The sequence below is a fragment of the Pristis pectinata genome, chromosome 15, assembly GCF_009764475.1.
Source record: "Pristis pectinata isolate sPriPec2 chromosome 15, sPriPec2.1.pri, whole genome shotgun sequence".
Taxonomy (NCBI): domain Eukaryota; kingdom Metazoa; phylum Chordata; class Chondrichthyes; order Rhinopristiformes; family Pristidae; genus Pristis; species Pristis pectinata.
The window spans coordinates 36599257-36622255 of record NC_067419.1 but is presented as its reverse complement, the minus strand read 5'-3'; the positions used below and the strand labels follow the sequence as shown (position 1 = coordinate 36622255).

Sequence of the window (22999 nt, the reverse complement as noted above, 5' to 3'; positions counted from 1 at the left end):
AACAACCCCACTACCTTTTTACTATTTTATGTGCCCAAAGAACACTTTTGGATTCCTGTTTATATTAGAAGCTAATCTTGTAATTTTCCCTTCTCTGATTTTGTAATCGGCCTTGTTCCCACTCGTATCTGAAATATAAACATACTGGAAATACATAGTATGTCAGGTAGCATCCATGGAAAGACTTTTCAGGTCTGCATTCCTCATCAGGTGGGTTTTGATGAAGGCTCCTGGACCTGAAATGTTAATTATCCTTCCACAGATGTTGCCTGATCTGCTGAATGGTTCCAACAGCTGCAGTTTTTGTTTTTTCTCATTGGTATTTGTCATAAACGGCCTTTTTGGCAGCAATGATCTGCTGGAGGAACTCGGGGTCGAGCAGCATCTGTGGGGTGGGAAGACATTGATGAAGCCTGATTCAAGGTTTCATCCTGAAACATTAACAATTCCATACCCTCCACAGATGCTGCTTGACCCACTAAGTTTCTCTGGCATCTTGTTTGTTGCTCCAGATTCCAGCATCTGCTGTCTCTTGTGTCTCCAGTGACATTAATTCATTTGGTGTCGACCTGTCAGAGATGTACCTTTTGTATTGCCCATTCACCCTCCACCTTCTCTGCTACTTGTTTTCTTTTTCCAAGTTCTGACGGAGGACCTTGGACCTGAAATTTTAACCGGTGTTTCTTTCAATAAATGCTTCCCGCCCAGATGTTTTTATTTCATGACTTCATAAGACTGTTGAGGAAGAGAGAACTGTTGAGTGGGGTGAATAAGGAGGGGAGGGTGGTTAGGAAGTAGGATCTGTCATGTTGTTGGTGGAAAAAAGGCGCTGGCCAGATCCAACATGTTGAAAAGGGGAAGGAGTTCGGGCAAATGGATCCGCCATGTTGATGAGGGAGTGATGTGCAAGGAGGCAGGAGTAGGCTGCGCCATGTTGGTAAGGAAAATCCGCCATGTTGATGAGGGAGTGATGAGCAAGGAGGCAGGAGTAGGCTGCGCCATGTTGGTAAGGAAAATCCGCCATGTTGATGAGGGAGTGATGAGCAAGGAAGCGGGAGTAGGCTGCGCCATGTTGATGAGGAACATCCGTCATGTTGGTGAGGTGCCACCATTTTGGTGAGGGAGTGAAGCTCCAGCAGCGGACAAGCAGCGAGCGGACGCTTTATTCCTTCGCTCTTTGTACCTACAGGGCTTGGATGGAAGAGTGAGATCGAGTGGGTCACTGCGCCCCGAAGCCAGCAGGGGGAAGAGAAGAGCCGCTACGGGCGGTCGGGTGGTGAGCGAGTCGAGTGCTGCGGCCTAGTGGCGCCGGCACTCGTCCATCCAGTCGGTGCTGGCGAGAAGCGGCGGGCTCGGATCCGACTGCGGCAGCCGCGTCGCTCTCTTGCAATATGTTCAAGAGAATGGCGGAATTCGGGCCTGACTCCGGAGGGAGAGTGAAGGTAAAACCCATCTTCAGAGCCCCAGCTGGCAGCCCGGGCGCTTAATTCAACCACAATCCAGTAAAATAGAAGCACAGGGTTTGTAAAGGATGAGGCTGGAACTCTGGTTATTCAGCATTTGCATCACAGGTAGTGTTGCAAACAGCTGCAAAGCGACTCCTTTTGTTAGAAATGATATAATCCTGCCATATTTTGTATAGGTTGTATGTGTTGCATGGAATTAATTGTATCCCTCTGCATTGCCCTTTACTGATCTTTTAATGTACCGAGTAATATAAGGTAGATTCCAGTTACGGAACAAGATCACTTGGAAAGAAGGGGAAGACATCGTTCTCAAATGAAAAACTGTCCATTAGAGGGCTGTTGGAACGAAAGGAGTGAGAACGGCATAAATTGGATTGAAATCGCTTAGAAATATCAATGGGAGAGAGAGAGTTTCATTTCAGGTTGCTGACCACTAATCAGAACTGCAAATAGTCAAGAGATGGCATAGATTTTAAGTGAGAAGCAGGAAAAAAAAGTTGGGAGGAGAGGGAAAGGTCGGTGAGTGAGTAATGCAGGAAAGATTAAACAGCAGAAGGGAATGTAATGAGGCAAGTAAACAACAAATGATGGAATTTAGAGTAGTTTATAAAGAAAATGGAAAATTATTTTAATTTAATGTGACGATGTACGTCATCTGGTTGAAAGATTCCTCAAGCTTTTGTTGAGCTTTATTAGAGGAAGCCAAGGTTTGAAAAGTTTTGAGTTCTGATTAGGGAAGGGTCTTCAACTTGAACTGTCGACTGTTTCTCTTTCCACATTTGTTGCCTGACCTGCTGAGTGCTTCCAATATGTTCTGTTTTGATTTCAGGTCTCCAGCATCTGCAGTTTTTATTTTGCTTTTCACAAAAGTTTGGAGTGGGAGTGAAATACAGAAGGCAGCAAGAAGCTTATGGTCAAACTTGAAAAATGAATTGCAAAAGCAGACATTGTCATTGTCAGGCCCAACTCCTCCTGTTTTATAACACTAAATCATTGCCAAATTTGGTTTGATGATTATAAAATCAGTTATATAGGATTTAGGCCATAAGACATGGGAGCAAAATTAGGCCATTTGGTCCATCAAGTCTGCTCCAGCATTCAATCATGGCTGATTTATTTTTCCCTCTCAACCCCATTCTCCTGCCTTCACCCCGTAACCTTTGACACCCTTACTAATCAAGAACCTAACAACTATGCTCTATCTTAAAGGGACATTCACCAATAGTAACCTAGTCTGTAACACTTGCACTATTCCCTGTAAAATGGACAGTCAACATGCTTGCCGATAGTTGCCCAGGTTTTTCAATGGGGAATAAGGGATTTTGTTTTTCTTTGTACAGCCTTTTGATAGTAAACTTGCAAAGATAAAAAGCTACTGGTGTGGAAAATCTGATACACATTTCAGATTTATTTCTGAACATTTCTGAATAATTATTTATTCAGAAATAAGCTGGTTAGGCAGAATCTCTGGAGATAGAAACAGCTGCTTCTTTGATCTGTTGAGTAGTTGCAATATTTTCAATTTTAATTTTCCATTTTACTTTTATGAAACTTGCCACATGCTGAGTGAGGACTTGTTGTCCTGCACAATGAAGATTGACAGCATGCAATTGCCAACATGGAGTCGTACAATTGTTACAGCATGGGGATGCCATTCCATTCCATCAAGTCTAGGGGAAAAATCAGTCTTTCTGTTGGGAATGTCCAATGTGACCTAAATGCATTGACTTTTGCTGGGGCCAAGTTCCATAAGTGCCTTCCATGTGATTATGTATGTCACTGCAACATAATGCTAACAGCATGAAATTAGGACATTATTAGAGTCTTAGAGCAATACAGCACAAAAACAGGCCCTTCAGCCCAACTCGTCTATACTGACTAAAATGTCTATCTGAGCTAGTCCCATTTGGATTTGCTTTTGGCCCATATCCTTCTTAACCTTTTCTATCCGTGTGCTGCTCTAAAGGTTTTTAAATGTTGTAATTGTACCTGTCTCTACAGCTTCCTCTGGCAGCTAGTTCTATATACCCACCACCCTCTGTGTGAAAAAGTTTGCCCTCAGGTCCCTTTTAAAACTTTTCCCTCACCTTAAATCTATGTCCTCTAGTTTTAGACTCTCCTACCCTGGGAAAAAGACTGTAGCCATCAACTTTATCAATACCCCTCATGATTTTATATACCTCTATAAGGTCATGCCTCAGCCTCTTATGCTCCAGAGAAAAAAAGTCCCAGCCTCTCCTCATCACTCAAGCCCTCCAGTCCCAGGAACATTCTCGTGAATCTTTTCTGCACCTTTTCTAGCTTAATGACATCCTTTCTATAGCTGGGTGACCAGAACTGTGCCCAGCCCTCCAAGTGTGGTCTCGCCAATGTCTTGTACAGTTGCAACATGATGTCCCAGCTCCTATTACTCAATGCCCTGACTGATGAAGGCAAGCGTGCCAAATACCTTCTTCACCACCCTGTCTACCTGTGTTGCCACTTTCAGGGAACTATCTACCTGTACTCTTGGTGGTCTATGTTGTAGAACACTCTTCAGGGCCCTATCATTTTCTGTGCAAGCCCTGCCCAGGTTTAACTGACCAAAATGCTACACCTCACTTGTACTGACCAAAATGCTACACCTTGCACTTGAACGATACACTTCCTCCTGAGATATTAAGAGAATATTTTAATTGACATGGAGGTGACCTCTATGGATTGCTGAACTTGTCTCTTCCAGTTTGGTTACACTTTACTTTCACCACCATTTTGTAATTAGTTCTTCACTGGGCATTATTCAATGTCTATTGCTTATAACGTTAATACTCAACAGCAAAAGCTGCTTTGATTAAGTGTTCCTTTCTTTAGATTTATTTCTTTTTTTATTGTCTGCTGTAACCTGATACTGAAATATCTTGCCTTTTCCTGCATTCTTTTCAAAAGATTTTCCTGAAGTTCATGAAGCATTTAGAGACGTAAAAAACATTTTCTTAATACTTTTCTTCTACAGGGTGTCACAATAGTTAAACCAATTGTCTTTGGAAATGTTGCTCGTTATTTTGGAAAGAAGCGAGAGGAGGATGGACACACTCATCAGTGGACAGTGTATGTCAAACCTTACAGAAATGAAGTGAGTGCAGCTTCAATTTAGTCTTTGTGCACATTAGAAAGGCAATAACTACTACTGTGTTTGGACAATAAATCATGATGTTGTGCTTTCTCTCAGTCTATTAGGAGAGGGAAAGTGGAGTACATCAGCATTTGCAGACTCTAACACAAATTTAGTAGAATGATCTTTCCGTGAAATGAAATGTTTTGATTTCATTGATTTTTGGTGTTGCTTCAAGTTCAGTATATTGTGAATAAAGCCCGGTGTGATACTCAAAATTAAATAATTAATATTCCTTGCTTGCAAAATATACTTTCCTAAATTGAAGCATTAATTTTAATTCATAATCTAAGACACGAAATGTTAAGAATTCATAGTGCACTATTTCAAAGAGTAATGCATTAATTGTACATTTCATTCTTTTAGCCAGTTGGTTGTGGCTGAGCTACCTATGCAAGCTATAAAAATTTTCACTAAATCCATTTTTATTCTTCCACAAAATATTAAAATAACAGCAACATGAAACTGTAAGCTTCAGTGAGTGCCTGTGCTGAAAATTAGTGTCTTGGTTTAATGAAAATAGTCAAAGGTGGGACTTTCAAAGTTGTTCCTGGCTAACATGGCCATTTATGTGGATCAGTAAAGTCACAGACTTGGGAGCTAGTCTTAGCCTTGGCTTGGTGGTCTCACTCTCATATCTGAGCTGCTGTCTGTAAGGAGTTTGTATGTTCTCCCTGTGTCTGCATGGGTTTCCTCCGGGTGCTCCGGTTTCCTCCCACATTCCAAAGACGTACAGGTGAGGAAGTTGTGGGCATGCTATGTTGGCGCTGGAAGTGTGGCGACACTTGCGGGCTGCCCCCAGTACACTCTGCAAAAGATGCATTTCATTGTGTGTTTCAATGTACATGTGACTAATAAAGATATCTTATCTAGGTTATGAATTCAACAATTCCATAATTCAATTCTCTAATATCCATGCTCACACTATTTTAATTTTTTCTGCTATATAACAAAAATATTGATTTGATGAACGGTACATATTTGTTTTTGTGAAGGATATGTCTGCATATGTAAAGAAGATACAATTCAAGCTTCATGAAAGTTATGGTAACCCTCTGAGAGGTAAGTTTGAAAAAGAAAATATTTAAGAAAGTATTATTAAAAATATATTTACCAGAATTGCATACACAAGAACAAAATGTTGGAATTGCATGGGGTTCATTGAAATTGAAAGTAGATTCTTTGAGTGGACATTGGAAGATAATTAAGCACTTTAATAATTTTTCTTTGTCAATCAGAATTAAACTTGCTCTGACATGAGGTGTTCAGGGTGCCTAAGTTGTGCTGCTAGCGGCAGTATCAACAGATCACTTTCTCTGGTGAATGATAACTTGGACATAAAAAGAATGCTGTCCAGTTGTTTCTAAAAAAAACACTCAAAAATAAGGCAGGTCTCAAACGAAAGAGAGAGATCCGTATCATCAAAAGTTATTCTATACTGAATGTTAAGCAGCTTTGTAGTTGTAGTTGGTTTTTAATAAACAAAAATACAGCCAAATCACAAACTTGGCTCTCATTCAAAGATAAGATTTGATTGATCCCTTACAATGTTAATGTAAAAGGGAGAATGAGGAAGGTTGTTTCTGACATGTTCAATGCTTTGAACATACAATGGTTGTGAGATTAAACGTCAGATCCAGAGCTAGTGAGTGCTAGTTGCACTGTAGAAAGGAAATTGAATTTAGATTGGTCATTTGTAGGCCAGTGTCAGATAAAAATTCATGTGGTTTACTACTGTTCTCCAGGGAGAAGATCTAGCCAATATATGACTCCAATCCTGTTCTGTGGTTGCCCTTGTGCAATCCAAGATGAGAATTAAATACTACCTTGCTGTTACTGGCCACATATGGGAACAAATGTTGGAAGAAGTGCCATTGTAAGATTTTAATGGAACTGTAGAAATGAAGATCTGTTCTATTGAAGCAGCAGTACAGCCTTGCTATATGTGTTGAATATTTCAGTTATCTATATTTTAAAAAGTTTTTTTTTCTCTCACCAGTTGTTACCAAGCCTCCATATGAAATCACCGAAACTGGATGGGGTGAATTTGAAATTATAATCAAAATTTTCTTCATAGATCCAAATGAAAGACCGGTAAGAAACTAACAAATTCCTTATTTAGATTTACTTGAAAAACCCTTGGTAACAAATATATTTATAAATTAGTTTTTGGAAATGAAATCTTTTTTCTCAACTTCTCGTGCAGTTCTCCTATCTGGTATGCTGATTAATAGTGGCTTAGCTACATACGACTTTTGATTCTGTTTCCTCATCAGTAGGAACAGGGAGAGTGTGGGGTAGACATCTTCTTACAAGGTTATTGCTTGTAAGACTGCAGTTTCAAAGTAATGGGTGGGTGAAAGTTCAATCTATTTCTCTCAAATTGCATTGCATCTGGTTTCATAAGCAGTGACGTATTTTATCAATGTCATATGCAACTTTAGCCAAAGGTCTACAGGTTAATCATGGTCTCAGCGGGAATGCTGGATAAGAGCAATTGACGTTTTATTCTTAATTATTCAATATTTTTTAAACATGCCTATTTAACTGCGTGGTTTCATAGAACTGATACAGCACAGAAGGCAGCCATTAAGTCTGTGCAAGCTCCTGATAGAATGATCTTGTCATTGTTGCTCCCCTGCTTTTTCCTTAAATCCTTACAAATGCAAGCACAGTAGTGTAGCAGTTAGCGTAACACTTTACAGCACCGGCGACTCGGGTTCAATTCTGGCTGCTGTCTGTAAGGAGTTTGTATGTTCTGCCCGTGTCTGCGTGGGTCTCCTCTGGGTGCTCCAGTCTCCTCCCACATTCCAAAAGACGTGTGGGTTAGGAAGTTGTGGGAATGCTATGTTGGCGCCAGGAGCGTGGCGACACTTGCAGGCTGCCCCCAGAGCACTCTACGCAAAAGATGTGTTTCACTGTGTGTTTCGATGTACGTGTGACTAATAAAGATATCTTATAAAATCTTAAATCTTAAAATTATTCTTTAAAGTTTTTGCCTAACTTCCCTTTGAAAGCCCTGATAAATTCTGTTTCCTTTGCAGACAGTGAGTTGTAGATCATAACTGCACACTGTGTTGTAAAGAAAAATATTTATCCTTGCGTCCCTTTGTATCTTGCGCTCAAGGCTTTAAATCGGTGCCCCGAATCCTTGTATCATTTGGTTTAAATGGCTTTAAGTTCCTGCAACGAAAGATGGTTCAGACTATCTTTCCTGTTTCCTTCTTTATTTTGTGCATTAGCTCTTCAGTAATGTAACATAATATTAAAACAAATCATAGTTCGAGTGTTCTGTACTTATATAAGTTATTATTCTCTTTTTGTTGAATAGGTAACTCTCTATCACTTGCTGAAGCTGTTTCAGTCTGATAGTAATGTAATGCTGGGCAAAAAGACAGTGGTCTCTGAGTTTTATGATGAAATGGTAAGCACAAGAAGGAACTTCTATTGTGACCACAATTTTATTGAAATTGTGAAGAAACTTTATAATGCATTCAAATTGAAGGACTATAGTGGTGGTGTACATTCTGTTATTGTGAAGGTGAGAGAGCTGAAAAACTGCACATTGGCATCCTTATCAGCATGCAGAAATTGGATGACTCCAGTGTCCTCGGGTTTGCTAGTGCTGTAGGAGAGGGTTTAGGCTAAATTGGCAGGGGGGTGGGTACCAGCGTATAGAAGTAGAAAAGAGGAATAAGGTTCATAAATGAGAGTGTTGGCTAGTACTAAAAAAAAGTAGCAGATATAAAAAGGCTAGATACGTAGACAGATTTAGTATGTGTGTAGGTAAACATGAAGTGTGGTGAATAGGGTTGGTGAGCGACAAGCACCAACGTGGGAATAAAATGTAATGGCAGTAGCAGAAACACGGCTTAAAAAGTGTGAGAACTGGTTAATTAGTACTCATGGATATCAAATGTTCAGAAAAGGTAGGATAGGAGAAAAGAGAGGTAGGATGACAGGACTGCGTAGGAAGATGTTATGATGTTGAAAAGAAATATCTGTGAGGTGTTAAAGACAGAATCCATTTGGTTAGTGTTGAGAAGCAAAAAGCGTTTGACTGTGCTACTGGGGCTATTCCATATGCTCCCAAATAGTGAGAGAGAGGTCAAGGAGCAAATCCAAAGGGAAATTAAAGAAATGCGTAAGAACTATAGGGTGCTGATATTGGAGGACTTTACCCAAATATTGATTGGAATAATGTTAGAGGAGGGAAAAATAACTTGCTTGGTTCAACAATGGAAGGAGCATGATTGGATCTGGTACAAGGGAATTAAGTGACCAAGCATCAGTGGGAGAACACTGGGTTCAGAGTGGTCAACCTATCATAAGGTTTAGATTAGTAATGGGAAGAATAAAGAATAGTATGAACTAAGTTGGAACAGTGCTAACTTCAATGCATTGAAATGGGATTTAGCTTGAGTAAGATGATACTGAAGATTGTCAGGGAAAAAATAATAGAGTTGTTCACAAAGCATAAGTGATCTTTTGTTTTTTAAGTAGAGGTATTGAGTAAAAATCAGGAATGTAATTCTGAATTGTTAAAGCTCTGGTTAGGTCATCATGAAAGTATTGCACCCAGTTTTGGTAACTGCACTTCAAGGGAGCATGTGAAGGTTCTGGAGAGGGTATAGAGGAGATTTACCAGACTGGTTCCAGGGATGATGGATCTTAGCCACAAGGTTAGGTTAGATTAGAGAAGCTGCGGTTCTTCTCCTTGGAACAAAGAACATTGATGGGAGAATTAATAGAGGTAAACAGTATTGTGGAAGGAGAAGAAAACTTAAGCAGAAGAAAACCAAAACACTTGAGGGAAATAAACTTGGGGCTACAGGGATTGAATGGGACTGACTGGATTGCCCTACTTAGCCACATGGGATTGATGGGCCAAAAGGCCTCCTGTGCTATACTGATTATATGACCCTGGGAGTACTATTCTGGAAATGTTTGTGGTGGTGTAGAACAGAACTATTTGTTTGTTTGTGTTTACACATACACATGTATTTTATTAATTGAAGTGTATTTGTCCTAGATCTTCCAAGATCCCACAGCAATGATGCAACAACTGTTGACAACATCTCGACAGCTAACACTTGGAGCCTACAAACATGAAACTGAGTGTAAGATCCTATTAGTCATTTGTTGCAGATAATTGCATGAAAATATCAATTATGCCATTTTATCCTGAAGTATGAGATCAAACCACTACCTGTGCCTATGTTTACATCCAGTAAAGTACTTTGTTGAAATGAAACAGCTATAGCGTCCTCCCCTATCAAGTGTTGCCATTTCAATGTTTTCTTCACTGCAAAAATAAACACTGTTAGATTTTTGAAGGAAATTGCCACATTTTATTTGTGACCTGAATGAACAGATGGGTGTATAGGAAGCAAACTTGTACCATAAACATTTTAAAGCAGAAAATGGTCACTTCTTGCTCTTCACCTATGCATGTAAGGTCTGACAATGCAGAGGAACCCACAATATGAATTCAGTATTGGGTATTGTATTCACATCCACATTTTGTTTATCCCAATTGCATACATGCTTGCATACTCAATGCTGAGGTTTGTTCAGCTGGATATATTTCACAGCATTCCCTTTCCAGATCTTGACCACATTTATCTTGGCTGATACTTTAACACAATTTGAGAAGTAATGCATGCATTTTTGATCATGTCACCTTTTGGCTTGAAGTCCTTGATCTTTGTTCAGGTGGATGTAAACATTAACTGGAGTGGCTGATGTGACTAATAACAGGAGTAGGTTATTTAGCCTCATGAGTCATTTCAGGAAGATCACAGCTGATCTGTGACCTAACTCCATAAACGTACCATTCCCCCCCCCCCCCCCATACATTTTTGATAATTAAAATTATTCAAATGTGTCAGTCTCAGATTTAAAGTTAACAAAAGGTAATTTGAAAATGCTGATTGTGGAATAAAACTTCAAACTTTTCCACCCTTCTCACCTGAAAAACCTGTGTGTCATTTCTGGACAAAGCATCCTTAGTTCTACACTCCCCATCCAACAGAACCAGTCTCTCCCTTTTAGTTCAACAGCATTTTGAAAATTTCAATCAAAGTACTCTAATTTTCTAGAGAATATAATCATAACTTGTATTTCCTCTCCTTGTAATTTAACCTGGAATCCAGGTAAATCTACATGGTGCTTCCTCCTAGACATATATATGATTGGGTAGAAATGATGCCCAGGATAGCACACTGTGGTCTAACCAGAACTTCTATTCCATTATATTCCAATGTTCAGATATAAAGGCCAGCATTCTATTTGCCTTTTTGATTAGTTTCTTTACTTATCCATAATAATTTACTTGAACCCCCAAATCCTTTTCACCATTTATAAAATAATTTGTTCTATTCTCTTTGGGTCTAAAGTGGATGATTTGACTTACCTACATTGAAATGTCTTACACAGTTTTGCCCGTTCACTGAATCTGTTCATCTCTAATTTATTGCTTACACTCCAGGTATCTTTATAACATCAACAATCTTGTATTTGTCTTTTTCTTCAATTATCTAAATTTTACCTTGTGACTCTACTAGCCTCATCCTTCCAATTTTAATATTTCCCATTAGCCCTATTGTCTTCCACTGCTCTGCCAATTTCCTAGTTCAATAAATTGGTTTCAGTTCCATGAATTTCAACCTTAATTAACGGTTTCTGATAACGAACCTTATCAGGAGCCTTGGGATAGTCCACATAAATAGTATGTGTAGACAGTCAGACATTCTTCATTTTAGTCATACAGGTCTTCCCCAGGTTATGGCAGGGTTCCATCCCTCTGAGCTGTTCGTAACCCAGACAGTTTGCAAGTTGGAAATGCAGCTGCAAACCGTCTCCCCACATGGTAAAAGATGCCTGCAGCCCCGCCACAGCCGGCAAATCTATCATGCTGGTCTCCCAAATGATCATTCTTATGCATGGACTGTACATCAGTCAGGCATTCGTAAGCTGGGGAGGAACTGTATCATCAAAGATTCAAGCAGGTTGAAGTATATTGATGACATTATCATTCTCTCTCTTGCTTATTCTGTTTTTATCCTACTCCTTTTTTTGTGTTTTTTTAATTCTTCAGGGTAAGAATAGTCAAGGCTCATCAATGGAACACCATTTTGCTTTACCTGTGTCAATGTCATGCAGTAACTGGTTGGATGTAATGTTGGCCAGTTAGAGTTCCTCTGCCAGCTGAGTCAACCAAGTCCAGGGATTGCTACTGCTGACAGATATTTAACTTGAAAATCATTGAAAGCTGACAATATATCAGCATTTTCAAATGTTAGCACTTCTTGATTTGAAGCCAAATGATTTTTAAAAGAATATTTGTTAAAGAGCCCACGTTCAAAGACCATTTAATTTTAATGATAGTCAATCCAAAAATTCTGTGTTGTTGATCTTTAAAGTGTACGGAAATAACAACCCTGGCACTTTTGTGACTAAGTATTAATCAAATCTTCTCAATATTTAAAATGAGACTAACTTTACTGTAACTTTTTTTCTAGTTGCAGAACTTGAAGTGAAGACCAGGGAAAAGCTAGAAGCTGCCAAAAAGAAGACCAGCTTTGAAATTGCAGAGTTTAAAGAAAGATTGAAAGCAAGCCGAGAAGCGATCAACTATTTAAAGAGTGAAATCAAAAAGATTGAAGATGATGATCAGGGAAAGGAAAGCTGAGTAATATTCACCAAATTACCTGGAAGTCTTTAATAAGAACTTAACTAATTTGCTGAGAGCAGTATATAAAAACAAAACTTTGCATTGCCTTCTCTGTGACTGAATGTTGGATCACTCAACTTTAAATTATACCTTGGGGAAGCCACAGCAAATGATTTTTTTAACTTTGAAATGAACATATTTAAATCCAACTTGAGAACACTGAACAATCTTTCTAGTTTTCTAAACAGAATTGTACAAAATATAACAATGAAAAAGTGTGAAAGAAATGGTGTGCATCTGTTTTATATGTGAGTTTACTCTGTGCAGTTTTCTGTTTTGTATTTAAGGTATTTGTTACAGCTGCTTTTAAAGCTTGTATATCAATAAATACTTTTTTTTGTTAAGCCTGCTGTGGTCTAAGAATGGGCTGGGGTGGACAAATTGGGACTGATGTTTTTTTTTGTGTATCATGCCACTTTTTTAATGCTGTGCATTCCATAGATGCCATAGATGGGCAATTGCAATGCTACAGAGCAGTTCAGCCTTTTTTGGGCTTAAGAAATTGATGGGGGAGAAAATTGGTGTTTTCAATATTTCATCTGTATTTTTTGTGTTTGTACATGCCTTAAAATAGAAAAATCCCTCCCCCTGCTTGATGGCTGATACATTTCCAAAGACTTTGCCCAAGCTCTTCAAAAAGAAGAATGTTCTTAATGTGCATTTGATTAGTGGAGAAAATTTTCCTTTTATTCACTTTTTGGGGATCTGGTCATTGCCCAACCTCTAATTGTTGTTGAGAGGGTGGTTTTGAGCAACTTTCCTGAACTGGTAACACTGAATCTATATCATTGGTGCTGTTGACTGTTCATATAGTTGACAATTTTATCCTTTTCAGCACTGAAGTAGGCAAATGGAATGGCTAAAGCTGTAACAGTTTAAAAAGGTCTCAAGGAAGCAAATACATCCATTACTCTCCATATTCTTTTGTCCAGATTTAAAATCATGGGTTCATTGTAGTGATGCAAAGGCATGACAGTCCTCATTTATTACACTTTTCTGAGACTTTTCTGAGACTGTTGAGAGTCAATCTGCAGTACTTTTCAAGAATCTTTTCAGTAGCATGTTCTCTACAGAAATACTGGCTGTGAATTTTTCATGTATTTGGTGGTAACAGAAAAACATGCAATTAATTTTTGTCATCATAATATTGTGAAACTACAGCTTCTGGAGAACATGTAGTTAAATTCTGAAGTGGCTGCCGGCGATGGCCCCTCTTTTTCCCACAGTGCTATATTTTGCAATCGCCATCAGTAAGTCTTCAGAAATGAGTGAATACAAAAAAAATTGCTCTTTACAAATTATTCCCACAGTAAAGTGCTTGAAAAAGTTATGGTTCATTGATATGGTGTAAATGAGTTTTAAAGGGTGTGTAAAGCCAAAATACTTACAAATTCTTTGACCCTGAGAAAAATCTAGAATGTAATTTCAAATTACATTTTTTTATATTTCAGTTTCCAACTTAAGCTGAAGTGTATATGTAATCTTTTTGTGTTCAAAATATTGGGTAAAGGTTATGCTTTTGCTTCTTTGTTTGCCTTGTGAGTGAATTTTTTCAACTGCCTAAACTGCCATTGATGTTACTGTTGATTGATGCCAGAGATCTACTTGGCTGATATCAGACATCAGTTCAATGTCAGAGAATAGGAAGGGCACACCACAGAGATTACTACTTCTTAGGCAGTCCCTTGGGATTGACAATGACTTGGATAACTACAGTTTAGTTTGAGAGGTGCTGTGCTCCTTCCATTGTTTACACTTGACTTCTGTTTGCTCCTGACAAATGGACTTAAAACTCTCAAAACCATCCTCAATTCTGAGCAGTCAGGAGCCAGAGATTCCCACAAGTCAGTGTCACTGTTATGCTCTAAAGAAGTCTGCAGGAGGATGGGAGGAGCTTAGGGGATGAGGACATACTGAAGTATAGGTTTCCAGTTGGGGAGGATTGAAGGTGGGAGAGCGGTCAAAGGGAAGGTGGGTGGATGGTAGTGGTGTGACGCAAAGAGGAAGAGATAGTGGAGAAAGGCATCTGCCTGAGCCCATCTATGCATGTCTTCATGTGTTGACAGGTGCTTTCATCTGGGTCAATACAGCAATGCTTGGTCTCTATTTGTCTCGGTTTCCCTTTGCCACTGGGGCAAGACTTCACTCTGTCAAGTCTGTGTGGTAACTGGTGTGCAACTCTTGTGCCAAGCTTAAAGAATTCTCAGGCAGTTTCCCCTCAATATGAATTTCAGGACCTGGCAAGTCCAGACCTTCATGAAGAGTCCCCAGCAGTGACAGACCTGAACATTGTTCCACTAATGTATTCTGAGAATTTGGACACTTTGCCATTGACGTCGCTGCCCTGAATGAGAAATGACGGGCAGGAATTGACCAACTTTAAAGGAAAGGGGTTATTAGATCATTATGGACAGTTTTCAGGTGGTAGGTATCCTGCAACATCACTTGCCACAAAATGCATTGTAATTGATGAGAAACTAAGGAACTCATCAACTTGGATGAATGGACCAAATGAAGATTGCTTCTTCTATTACGTAATCTGATAGCATTGTGAAAATCTGTGTCTTGGCTGCAAGCCTGTGGAAGGTGATCCTGCAATGCCAGTAACAAATTGGAAAATTTGCATTAAAAATTCAAAATTGGGCAGACGTGCTGATGTAATCCAGCTCCAGTTTCAATCCATGTGATCATACTTAGAATGTTGTGTACTTCCTTGTTGGCACAATATAAAGAAGATTTGAATATGCAGAAAGGATACAGAGAAAAGCGTTCAAAATGATCAAGGAAGAAGTAGCAACTGTGTACCTGGATATGTTCTGAATTAAATAGAGTTGGAGTGGTGTTTTGATTACTATTATTAGAATTCTAGAGATTAGAACATATTAAAAAGTATCTGGATGAGCACCTTATGTTTGGTAACAATTTGGGGACACAATGGATGAATGACTTCATCCTATACTGCAAATTTTAATGATTCTATCAAAGCTTCTCCTAACTTGCTTTGCTCTAAGAAAAAAATAAATCTCCTGATATCTCAGAAGTGTGCCCAGTTAAAAGCACCACTGTTTTCAGTATAGCATTGTCTGAGTGCAATGGACATGAAGAGTAAACTTTGGTGAGTACGGGGGCAATTTTGATTTCATTTTAAGTTTATTTTCATTAGTATTGCAGTTGAATTCTCCAAATCTTGTAGTCTTAAATTGCTCTGATATAAAGTGCTGAACCTTTAATTTGGTAAAGTGATGAGCCTTTAGTTTTGTCACTACAGTTTTATGTTGGGAATTGTATAAGAAATAGGAACAGGAGTAGGCCATCTGGCCCGTCGAGCCTGCTCCGCCATTCAATAAGATCATGGTTGATCTGGCCTTTACCACCTACCTGCCTTTTCCCCATAACCCTTAATTCCCCTACTATGCAAAAATCTATCTAACTGTGTCTTAAATATATTCAGTGAGGTAGCCTCCACTGCTTCCCTGGGCAGAGAATTCCACAGATTCAGTACTCTCTGGGAAAAGCGGTTTCTCCTCATCTCTGTCCTAAATCTATTCCCCTGAATCTTGAGGCTATGTCCCCTGGTTCTAGTCTCACCTACCAGTGGAAACAACCTTCCTGCCTCTATCTCATCTATCCCTTTCATAATTTTATGTTTCTATAAGATCCCCTCTCATTCTTCTGAACTCCAGCAAGTATAGTCCCAAGCGACTCGATCTCTCCTCAAAGGCTAACCCCCCTCATCTCCGGAATCAACCTGGTGAACCTCCTCTGCGCCGCCTCTAAAGACAGTATATCCTTCCTCAAGTAAGGAGACCAGAACTGCACGCAGTACTCCAGGTGCGGCCTCACCAGTACCCTGTACAGTTGCAGCATAACCTCCCTGCTCTTAAGTTCAATCCCTCCAGCAATGAAGGCCAACATTCCATTTGCCTTTTGATAACCTGTTGCACCTGCAAACCAACCTTTTGTGATTCATGCACAAGCACTCCCAAGTCCCTCCGCACAACAGCATGCTGCAATCTTTTCACCATTTAAATAATAATCAGATTTTCTATTTATATTCCAGGATACTTTTATCCACATTTGCTGATGATACAAAGCTAGGTGGCAGTGTGGACTATGTGGAGATTGCAAAGAGACTTCAGGGGATTAAGGACAGGCAAATGGAATATCCAATAGTCCTCTATTAATCTGGCATACTTGGTGGTAACGGACGAGCAGATTTTCTTATTAATATTCCAACGCACTTTTAATTCAGTTTTTTAAAAAGCTGTTACATAGTAGAATAATAGGTTTTCCAGTGAATCCAGTAAGTTTAAAGGGAGCACAGGGAACAGAGAAAAATGAGTTTCAAAGGAGTGCGGGAACCAGGGCCCTAGTAGGTGAAAAGGAGCATCGGAACCAGGACCCCAGTGTGTGAAAGGGAGAACAGGAGCCAAGGCCCTGGTGTCAGAAAGCGAGAACAGGAATCAGCACCTGGTGAGCCAGATACCAAACCAGCAGGATTTCTGAAAAGTCGGGGAGCAGATTTTCAGAGTTTTACCGTAGCCTGTAAAAATGTGACTTCAACCACTCTGCTAGAAAAATTAGAAATGCAGAGTATTTTTTTAAATGGTGTGCGATTGAATGGTGTTGCTGTCTGAATGTCCTTGTATGTGATTCACTGAAAGTTAATATGCAGGTTCAGGAAGCAATTAGGGAAGCCAACGGTTTCTTGGCCTTTAGTGCAAGAAGAGTTTGATAAGATAATAAGATATTTATTTATTAGTCACATGTACAATGAAACACAGTGAAATGTGTCATTTTGTGTTACTGAGAATGTGCTGGGGGCAGCCTGTGAGTGTCGTCACACTTCTGGTGCCAACATAACATGGCCACAGCTCCTGACCTGCACGCCCTTGGAATTTCGGAGGAAACTGGAGCACCCGGAGGAAACCCACACAGTCATGGGGAGAACATACAAACTCCTTACAGACAGTGGCGGGAATTGAACCCGGGTCGCTGGCGCTGTAATAGTGTTACGCTAACTGCTACGCTACCGTGCCACCCTCTACACTATTGTGCCATACAATACAGAAGTAGAGATATCTTACTGTAATTAAATAGATTGCTGGTGAGACTGCATCTGGAATATTGTGTATAGGTCTAGTTCTTGCAAACAAAGGGTTCATCAGATTCGATTGCTGGGATGGTGGGTTTGTTGCATGAGGAACAATTAAGCAGACTGGCACCATGCATTCTTGAGTTAGAAAAACAATGATCTCATTGAACCATGCAAAATTCTTATGGGGCTTGACAGGGTAGATGTGGGAATGAGGTTTCACTTGGCTGGGGTGTCCAGACCTACAGGTTCAATTCTCAAAATAATGGGTCGCTCATTCAGGACAGGGATGAGAAGCTTTTTCATCATGAATCTCTGGGATTTTACTCAAGGGCTGTGGAGTTGCATAGTATATTCAAGATAGAGATCAGTAGATTTTTGGAAATAAAGGGAACGAAGGAATATGGGTCTAGTGCAGGAAAAGGGCACTGAGATAAAAGATCTTATTGAAGACAGAACACGCATGAGGGCCTGGTTTTATCTCTTATGTTCTTAAAAGTGTCTTATCCTTGCAAGCAATCAGGTAATCTTCAGGACATTTTCTCCAGAGTCTTAATGTACTTCCCAGTATGTGAAATAGAGAATTAGTTCCATAACTCAGATCTGAGCCCTTCTGAGATACAGTGTGTGAGGAATCTGGGACATAACTTGGGGTAAGCATAACAAGCATGGAAGGGACAAATAGCTTTGGACTAACAGCAAACAATCCAATCAGGACTGACGCAGGGTTTCAACCCGAAATATCAACAGTTCCTTTCCTTCAACAGATGCTTCTTGACCCACTGAGTTCCTCCGGTAAATTGTTTGTTGCTCCAGATTCCAGCATCGGTAGTCACTTGTGTCTTCAATAGCTTTGGACTGTTAGTCTCCCAACACTCCATCACTGGAGCTTTCTTCATCATACCTGAGTTTGTTGTAGACTAATTGATGGAGTTTGGTCCTCATAATAAATCATTGTGTCATGCAATTTCTGGGAAGTTTAAAGGGCAGTTCGATCGTGGTCTTCGTCTATCAATTCCAAACACATTTTATCAAAATTGTTTGCCATTTGTCAGGCTGAAAATTCTAAGTGCACTAGGGTTTTAGCAGCTTTTGCAGCTATATTTTGTTTATCTTGGTGCAGTCCATAAGCAGCAGCTGTTTTAATGCTTTTCAATTAGTTAGTATGATTTTTGATATAATTGAATTTTTGTTGCTGGGAAGTTAAAAATAATCCAATACTTAACACATCCATTAAAGCTAATTAAGTGTAAATCACGTGTATCAAATTCATCTTGAAAATGGATTTTGATTTGCATCATAAAATGTTAATTAACTTCTGCTAATGAAAAAGATTATGCATATAAGAATAATTTCACCGATTATTTTTATGCAGTCTCATGAAAATGTCACGTAATTAGTTCCACAATATTCCTTAACGTTCGTTTAACATTGCAGGGGCTAGAGTGAGGTGAAAATCAATCACCAACTCTTAATAATAAAAGAAAAAGCAAATGCCGGAATTCTGAAATAAAAAAAACAGAAAAGACTGGAAACGGTCGAAGGCATCTATGGAATGAAAAACAGTTATCATTGCAAGTCAAAACCCCTTCGCCAGATCCCTTTGAAGCCTCATATGCTATACTAAAGTTAACCACTAGAAGACACTGGACAACTAACTTCCTCCATTGGTCCCTGTTTATCAATAGAATGCAGAATGATGATCTGAATTTGTCAATAGCAGGGGTTTTCTCCCTTCTAAGGTTGATTTTAATGCATCAGGTTAAAGGTGGCAGAAAATTCAGATTTAAAAGTTCAAGTTTCCTATAACTCATGAGGAACAAAGGACTGCAGATGCTGGAATCTAGATGACTCATACTGAGAGATTCAATCTTGTGTATGATTTACAAAGGATTTTTAAGAGCTGAACTTGTTTAACATTCTGCAGGTCCAATAGAATTTTGAAAAGAAATGATATACTGGTCAGAATTTTTCTAGATTGCCTTTGATGACAAAGGGGCAGGTAAGAATGTGAACCAGAGCAGAATATAAAAATGATAGGAAATAGAACCATTGAAACACATGCTAATAGGAACTGTTCAAATGAAGTACAGATATGCATGATTTGTACAATCTTGCCATATTTTACAAACACTGTCTAGCACATAGTTACATAACTTGTACATTGTTAAACCTCTGAATGAAATGAAAATATCACTTCTGTTATCAATCCCTTTCTATCAGATATAGAATAAGCATGAAATGTTCCTTTACCACACATGAACATTGCACTGTCCTGTAACTAAGAATGTCATCCACATAAACAGTCTTCATGCATCTTCTCAAGTAAGATAAACAATTGCATCAATTATTAATACCAATTGTGGGTTGTTTTGTGATTTGGCTCATATTTACCAGAACTTAGGCTCAGGTGACTGTGCAAAGTAAAGAGTGTAGCAAGAAAAAAGTCTGTATACAAATAGTAGAATCCTGTTTAGAAACTGGATTTTACTCTTTTTGAGTGCACTAATCAGCACTATGTATAGGAGTGATGCCTAATCCCTTTCAAAAAAAAAAGAATGAAAATAGACAAAAATGTGATGGAAACAAGCTTGTTAAGAGTTAGTGGGGATTTATCTTTTTTATTCAAGGAGCCTATGAGCACGTTTCCGAATCTTATTGATGCACTGAAGGTGAGGGTGAATCATATCCACGTCTGCAGACATTGACGAAATTCACCCTCACCTTCAGTGCACGAGTTGAGAGGTGGCTCCCAGATATGGGAAGTAATCCATGCTTTCCAGGATTTCAAAATATCTGGCATTTCGTGACAATAAAGTTATTAAGTGTGCTTCCTATGTGTTCTGGTTGCCCAGCTATAGGAAGAATGCCATCAAAAGCTGGAAAGGATGCAGGAAAGATTCACGGTGATGTTAACGGAACTGGACGGCTATAGTTATAATGGACTTGAGTTACTTGGAGAGGCTGGATAGATGGGATAGATCCCTAGAGCAAAGGAAGCTGAGGGGTGACCTTATAGAGGTATATAGCGTCATGAGGAATGTAGATAAGGTGGATGGTCACTGTCTTTTTCCCAGGGTAGGGGAGTCTACAACTAGAGGACATAGATAGAAGGTGAGAGGGGAAAGATTTAAAAGGGACCTGAGAGGAATCTTTTTAGTACAGAGGGTGAAGTATGGAACGAGTTGCCAGAGGAAGCTGTAGAGGCAGGTACAATTACAACATTTAAGGCAGTTGGACGGGCACATGGGTAGAAAAGGTTTTGAGGGACATGGACCAAATGCAGACAAATGGGACTAGCTCAGATAGACATCATGGTCCGTGTTGGCGAGTTGGGATGAAGGGCCTGTTTCTGTGCTGTATAACTCTATGACTCTGAACACCCATTCATCATCAATCAGCGGAAACATTTCCTGTTGAGGAAAAATTCTGGGTTATTACTTGGAGCCCTGACTGTCATGAGTCCAGTCAATGGCTATGTACTTGTGGGAAGCCTGCAGATCCCAAAGCCCTACATTCCACTTTTCCTCACTAAAGTGAAATTAGGAAAAACTATTTCTATGTAAATACGGTCCTGGGTGACCTGTCTAATACAGCAAGTTGGGAGACGGGGCAAGGATCTGCTGTGGTGGTTTTTAAAGAGGGTTGAGAGTCAATGTGTCCTTGACGTCCAGGGAGAGATCACTGCTGGCAAGAAAGTGTGGCTGAATGTCTTCCTATAGCTGTTCACATTCCTCTATGATGACAGCCTTGGAAATCCTGAGCCTGTGAATGAATTATTCATCAGAAAGATCCAGGTAGGATATCTTTGATGTACCTCCTGCCCTGATGTCCCTTATTCCACCATCCCAACCCACACCACGTGCCCTGTCATTGTCATTACAGATTGCTGTCAGTAGTGTCACAACAGAGACACACATGGAATAAGTACCTCAGCAGCTAGTTGCTGGATTAAGCACTTATCACTAGTTGCAAAAGACTGTGAACTTTGGAAAATATTTGGGCAGCCTGCAGTCAGTTCTGAAACAGCTCTGTCAGGACTCCTGATGGCAGTGGAGTGGTCCTTTAAATACAAGTAAATGCAACAAAGTAGCATGATCTACCCACAAAACAATTTATGTCACTAAGAGTGGAAATGAATATTATGCAAGTAGTGACATCATTAGGTATATTCCTGACACTAGAAAATTGGCCAACCCTCCAATGTGAATATCACACAAGTCCTCAGTCCAATATCCTTATAATGGTTTCACCCAGAAACAACAGCTAGAGCAATCTAATCTGGGTTAAATTGCTTTTAATCAAAATTTACTCTTAAAAAGTGGATACTCATCAATCACATTTCTAGACTTTAATATCTGAAATTGTTCAACTGTGTTCAATCCAGGTTATAATGTGCTGAGTTGAAAGATGACATTTTGCTCCTCAAACTTTGGAATAATGTGGGAGCCCAGGGATAGATAATGAAAGTGAAAAATGACCAAAAGCTCAGAGTCATAATTATGGACTAAATCCTGGTATTTTCCAAAACATTCATCCAATCTTTATTTGATCTCCCAAGAAATATTATGAGCAGCAAATACAACAGGTTACATGGAAAGCAAAAATAAAGGGTTGTTACTCCTGGTAAAACAGTCTGGGTCAATGGATGGTGGGAGGGGAAAGGGACAGGGGAATTTGCATAGAAAAGTACCAGGTAAATGGGTTTGGAATATTATTGGTGATGTGTGAGTGTATTAGGATGCAGGGAGGAGCAAAAGAACGAAAGCATAGAACAGTACAGCACAGGAACAGGCCTTCAGCCCACAATGTCTGTGCTGAATGGGATGCTAAATTAAACTAAATCTCTTCTGCCTATACATGATCCATATGCCTCCGTTCCCTGAATATTTGTGTGACTATCTAGGCCACTTTCATATCTGAGAAAGAAATTTGGCATGTCCACTTTGACACTCACCAACTTTTATTGATGCACCATAGAAAGCATCTTATCTGGATGCATCACGGCTTGGTACGGCAACTGCTCTGCCCAGGACCGCAAGAAACTGCAGAGAGTTGTGGACACAACACATCACAGAAACCAGCCTCCCCTCCATGGACTTCGTCTTTACCTCTCGCTGCCTTGGTGAAGCAGCCAGCATAGTCAAAGATCCCACCCACCCAGGACATTCTCTCATTCATCAGGCTAAAGATACAAGAGCCTGAGGGCACATACCACCGGGCTCAAGGACAGCTTCTATCCCACTGTGATCAGACTATTGAACGGTTCCCTTATACGATGAAATGGACTCTTGACCTCACAACCTACCTTAAGACCTTGCACCTTATTGTCTACCTGCACTGCACTTCCTCCATAGCTGTGACACTTTACTCTGTGTTCTGTTATTGTTTTTACCCTGTACTACCTCAATGCACTATGTAATGAATTGATCTGTACGATCAGTATGCAAGACAAGTTTTTCACTGTATCTCAGTACAAGTGACAATAATAAACCAATACCAATCCTCCACCACTACCCCTGGCAGCCCGTTCTGGCCACCTATCACTCTCA

At 39.7% G+C, this 22999-nt stretch overlaps 1 protein-coding gene across 1 annotated transcript; it reads left to right on the top strand.

Moving 5' to 3' along the window:
• Positions 1-1103: 1103 nt before the first annotated feature.
• Positions 1104-13881, top strand: yeats4 (YEATS domain containing 4). The gene is made up of 7 exons (XM_052030367.1): positions 1104-1442; positions 4459-4578; positions 5613-5679; positions 6617-6711; positions 7949-8041; positions 9650-9737; positions 12141-13881. The coding sequence occupies exons 1-7, from the start codon at positions 1392-1394 to the stop codon at positions 12308-12310; spliced, it is 684 nt and encodes a 227-aa protein (XP_051886327.1). The 5' UTR covers positions 1104-1391; the 3' UTR covers positions 12311-13881.
• The last annotated feature ends 9118 nt before the right edge of the window (positions 13882-22999 follow it).